Source organism: Acanthisitta chloris, unplaced genomic scaffold (assembly GCF_000695815.1).
Source record: "Acanthisitta chloris isolate BGI_N310 unplaced genomic scaffold, ASM69581v1 scaffold40507, whole genome shotgun sequence".
Classification (NCBI taxonomy): domain Eukaryota; kingdom Metazoa; phylum Chordata; class Aves; order Passeriformes; family Acanthisittidae; genus Acanthisitta; species Acanthisitta chloris.
Genome location: NW_008682774.1, coordinates 1,743 through 7,282, shown reverse-complemented (window position 1 = coordinate 7,282; position 5,540 = coordinate 1,743). Strand labels below are relative to the sequence as shown.

At 43.8% G+C, this 5,540-nt stretch overlaps 1 protein-coding gene across 1 annotated transcript in view; it reads left to right on the top strand.

Moving 5' to 3' along the window:
* Positions 1-10: 10 nt before the first annotated feature.
* The window catches only part of LOC103805976 (zinc transporter 5-like), a gene marked incomplete at its 5' end in the record, with an annotated part of 6,605 nt that continues 1,075 nt past the window's right edge, over positions 11-5,540 (top strand). Inside the window, 3 exons of the mRNA XM_009078642.1 lie at positions 11-224; positions 2,061-2,287; positions 5,163-5,291. Coding sequence (XP_009076890.1) covers positions 11-224; positions 2,061-2,287; positions 5,163-5,291 — 570 coding nt within the window. The remainder of the gene's footprint in view (positions 225-2,060; positions 2,288-5,162; positions 5,292-5,540) is intronic.

The window sequence follows — 5,540 nt, the reverse complement described above, 5'->3', positions numbered from 1 at the left end:
ACAGCCAGTCTCAGTTGGGGGGCTGCTCGTGAACCTGGTTGGGATCTGTGCCTTCAGCCACGCTCACTCCCATGGGGCGTCTCGGGGAGGCTGCCACTCACACGACCACAGCCACTCTCACCACGGGCACAGCCACGGCCACAGCCACTCCCACAGTGACCACGGCCACAGCCATGGGCATTCCCACGGCGCATCCGGAGGAGGCATGAATGCCAACATGAGAGGCAAGTACAGACTGATGGATCTGCAGTTGAATGTTGATTTTCCAGCAGACTCTGGAGATGTTTAGAACCACAGCTGTGCATCAGTGTTGACATCGCTCTCCAAGAGTGATCTGACAGCCATTAAATGTCCTGTACAGGAATTGCTCAAACCATTCATGTATTTACCTTGAAGAAGCTTAACTTGAAATGTTTCCTTGTGTGGCTTTCTTAGATGTGGGTGACACCTAAGGACCGATCCCTGGAGGTTTTCAAGATGAGACTGGATGTGGCACTTAGTGCCATGGTGTAGTAATGATGGTAGGGTTGGACTCGATGATCTTTGAGGTCTCCTCCAACCTGTCTGATTCTATGATACAAATCAGTAATGTACACTCTTCACTAACACTAATAAACAGCACATTGTAAACCTAATTTGATAAGTCCTTGTTTCTAAGTTCAACCTGGAAATGGAAGTACAAGGAGTCTAACTATAAAGATACTACCAAGCATCTACATATTATGTGGCAGCTGGCTATAAAATCACTGGAGAGGGGATAAGAAGCAGAACAAATGCAGACCAGCAATCTAGAATATGCTTTTATTTGTGATTCAGAAGATAAACATAAAACTGAGAAGGGCAGTATATTTAATATTTCAGCATATAATTTTTCCCTAGTAGTTAGAAAGTAGATAGTTACCAACTGCCTGGCTTGTAAAGAATATCCATAAAGGAATGATGTGTTTTGTGTAAGGTTGTCAGTATTTAAGCATTTTGGTGAGTAGTCTCATGTTCCATTGTTTATTTATGTCCTAATTCAGTTAGTTATCCTTGTTATTCATCATAGAATCACAGAATTTAGGGCTTAGAATGGACCTTACAGATCATCTAGTCCCAACCCCCTGCCCTGGGCAGGGACACCTCCCACCAGAGCAGGTTGCTCAAGGCCTCATCCAGCCTGGCCTTGAACACTGCCAGGGTCGGGGCAGCCACAGCCTCCCTGGGCAACCTGTGCCAGTGCTTCATCACCCTTAGAGTAAAAACCTCTTTTCTCACATCCAACCTAGACTCCCTCCTTCAGTTTGAACCCATTATCCCTTTTCTATCATTGCAGTCCCTAACACAGAGTGCCTCTCCGGCTCCATGTAGGCCCTCCAGATATTGAAAAGTTGCTCTGAGGTCTCCACACAGTCTTCTCCAGGCTGAACAGCCCCAACCTCCTCAGCCTGTCCTCATAGGGGAGATTCATGTTCATTGTGCCTGGTATTTTTGTGAAGTCTGCCCATACTCTTAGCTGTTCCAGTATCCTTTAAAATCCTGACACTGAACTAGCACTGATCTTACAAAGGCTTAGAGTATTTTTCTATGCCCATTGAGTGCACATTGAGAGTGAACGCACAATAAAAGCAGCATAGAGTTCCTAGCAGTAGCAGGTAGACAATGTTCTTGTAAAACTGGAGCAGAATGGGCATACAGAAACTGAATGATACATTAATATGCGTCCACATTAACAGATTAGTGCATGTACACTGATCTTTTTATCCCCTGCTAAGGATCAATGAGTACCTCAGAGGTAAATGATTACGGTATATTGTATAAATTCCAGTAGCAATTTAAAGACTAGTCACTTGTTTTAGTCTGCGAATGCCTAGATCATTGCACTATACATTGTTTCTACCTTAATTTGTAATTGAACGTTAGAAAAGCTAAATGTTTTGTGTAATTTTGCCCCAGGTTAGGCAGATCGTTGCCTCTGCTTAGCCTGAGGGTATTTAACAATCCCTACAATGTTTCTGATGTTGAACAAACAGATACATTTTAAAGAGAACTGTTAATCACTGAGTTTATTTTGTTTCCAGGTGTGTTCCTGCATGTGTTGGCAGATACTCTTGGCAGCGTTGGTGTCATCGTGTCTACGATATTTATTCAGCAATTTGGATGGCTGATAGCTGATCCACTCTGCTCCCTTTTTATTTCTACATTGATTTTTCTCAGTGTTATACCCCTACTGAAAGATGCCTGTCAAGTGCTTCTGCTGAGGATACCTCCAGAACAGGAGAAGGACCTGCATGCTGCTTTAGAAAAGGTCAGAACTGCAGTTCTAAGTGTTTTCATAGACATACGAAGCTGTAACTGTTCTTAATGGTTACTACACTCAGGTGGTTCAGCCTGGCAGCTTCCCTTGTCTTATACAACTTCGGGTCTCAAGTTGTTTACAATCTGTTTTGCAGAGAGGTGACAGGATTAGTGATAAACTGTTTGCAGCTAAAAGCACTTGCAATGTTCATTGCTCTTATGGGTAGCCCATTATTTCAGGTAAGTATGGCAATAGTGTAAGAAAAATGTTTAGCACTAAGGAAGTAACATGGCAGTTCCTCAGACCTTGTGGCCTTTTCAAACTTGATGGCGTGGAATTACTCTTAATGCTTTGCTCCTTTATCAAAAGAAGGCCAGAAAAACAAGCAGATAAAAAGCACAATTCAACCAAAAAAGCAGAAGTTGCTGTCGTGAGTAAAGTACAATTACAGAAGACTCTATGTCCTAGGTACAATATACAATTTTATTTAGATACTTGGCCAGTGAAAACAAAGCAAAGCTTGTATTCAAACCATATCTCTTTCTGAAAGGAAATAAAATTGATCAGCCTCTCTTAAAACAAAATTTGGTTCCTTGCTCCAGTTTGTGATTGCTAGGTTTTGCATTTAGGTGGTGTTTATTGGGTGGGATTTCTGGGAAAGTTGGTGAGAAGTGGATTTTTTTGAAAGGGTAAGGAACCTCCTTAGAAACCAGCTTGTATAGTAAAAGGAATATGATGAGAATCATCACACCGTGTGCCTCAGAGTATTGCCCAAACACTCCTTGAGCTCTGTCAGGCTTGGGGCTGTGACCACTGCCCTGGGGAGCTGTTCCAGTGCGCGGAATAACCTTGTCCTGATCTCCAACCTACCCCTCCCCTGACACAGCTTCAAGCCATTCCCTTGGGTCCTGTCACTGATTGCCAGAGAGCAAAGATCAGTACTGCCCCTCCACTGACCCTTGCGAGGAAGAGGAACAGTTCAGGCTACAGCATTATGTCATGAGCCTGTAATTTCAGGTCTTCTGATTTGTCAATGTCATGAAGGGCATAGTGGTTCACAGTAGGTGAGATGGCAGAAGTTATGCTGTCTTTTCTAATTACTTTCTCACTCCAGTCTGTTCCCTTCCTCTCTGCTGCAGTACAGCATCTGCTTTGAGGCTGTACTTAAGTCTTTGCTGTTGGCTCATTTTAAGTTCCTGCCCAGAATCATAGTGCAGACCTTGGTGTGCAGAGCTCCTCTCTGTCAAAGAACAAGTTACAAGTTCTTGGAGGATGCCATCAACTAGAGGCTTCAAGGAAGACTATCCTGATAGTGTCCTGTCAGTTACTACAGGGGGAAATGTGCTCTTGCTTGCGTGAAAAAGGACAAATGGAAATTGTCTGGGAGAGACTCGTGTAGAATTTAGAATCATCAGGGTTGGAAGAGACCTTTAAGGTGATCAGATCCAACTGTTAACCTGTCACTGCTGTAAGCCCTAAACCATATCCTCCAGATCCAGACACCTCTTCCAGGGATGGTGACCTTACCACCTCCCTGGGCAATATTCCAATCCCTGACCACCCTAACAGTGAAATATTTTTTCTAACATCTAATCTGACTCTCCTGTGTCTCAGCTCAAGGCCATTCCCTGTAGTCCTCTCCCTGCAGCCATGGCAGGTGAGACCATCCCCCACCTCTCTACAACCTGTCAGGGAGCCGTGACCATGAGGTCATCCCTGAGCCTCTTCTCAAGGCTAAACTCCAGTGAAAAGTGAGGTGGTGCAGAGTGTGGTTTCAGTTTTTGATGAGGGAAAGCAGGAATTCTGGGAGTCTGAGGAAGAAAAAAGTACTTTTTGAAAACAATCAATGAGCAATTCACTAGAAGATAATAGGAAAAGCATGTTTAAAAATCCATCACAGTATAACAATGTGCCTGCTGTGGAGTGACCCCACCCAGCAGACAGGCATCAACATAGCCACTTGCTCTCTCCCCCCTGTACCACCACCACCACTGCCAGGGGGACAGGGGAGCATGAGCAAGAAAACTCCGAACAGTATAAAGGCAATTGAACAGGTGAAGGAAGGGGAAAAAAAATAGCAGTGCACCACCTGCCAGAAGCAGATTGATATTCAGGCAGTCTCTAAGCAACAGCCACCCCTGGAAGCCAAAATCCCTTTCTTCCTCTATCCCAGTTTTTACTGCTGAGCATGGTGCTGTATGCCATGTAATATCACTCTGAACAATTTGGGTTAGATGCACAGCTGTGTCCTCTCATCAGTTCTTGCCCTCCACAGCGTATCTGTGGCAAGGGCAGAGGAGGCAAAAGGCAAAGCCTGGAAGTGTCCAGCACAATAGAGATTCAGCAGTTCAGCTACAGGCAAAACGTTGGTGTTTTCTAACCGTTTCAGAGAGAAATCCAAACCAAAACACTTTACTGTCTGCTGTAAAAAAAACGCTCAATCTGTCCCAGCCAAGACAAAGATCCATTTGAAAAGTTGTAAATTATGGAAAGAATTTATGTCTCCGAATTAAGTTCAGTTATGGTAACTAAAGAGCTGCTAAATAGTGAGGTAACAGATGCCCCAGAAATGGCAGATGCCCAACCATCGTAGTCAATCTGTCCATATATGTTACTGTGTTCTCTACACTGAATCAAGGTGGGGTTTTTCTCATCCTATTTAACATTGTGCTCTTCTGGGGTTTTCATTGACTTTCACCTTCTAGTGTTTGACAGCAGTAGCAAGGTGACCTTTCAGTGCTAGGTAGTTCTGAGTACAGCTCATCTGGAAAGCTGCTGTGCTACACATTTATATTTCCCTGTGAAATATCATCCACCAATATCCCATGTACATCCATGAGCATAAAATGAGTTCTCAACTGTTGCCAATGTAATTTCCTTACAGATTCAAAAAATAGAGGGAGTCATATCCTACAGAGATCCTCATTTTTGGTGTCACTCTGCAAGTGTTGTGGCAGGTACAATACATGTGCAAGTGGTATCAGATGTGATGGAACAAAGAATTGTGCAGCAGGTAAGGTGAAAGGTTTTTAGACTCTTAGTTTCGTACTCTGTAGCCCTTGTTCAGTCATAGACTGAAGTTTGAAGTCCTCGTGTGATTGTTTCTGTAGCTATCAGTTAATGTCTCAGAGCTGTTCTCTAACACTGTAGTTTGGAACTAGCTGCATAAAGAGTTGTTAGCTAGAACATCTGCCAAAACACTCACTGTTGCAAGTGGCACTACACCTGCCCTGAGAAAAGAAGGGGAGGTGTAAAAACAGGC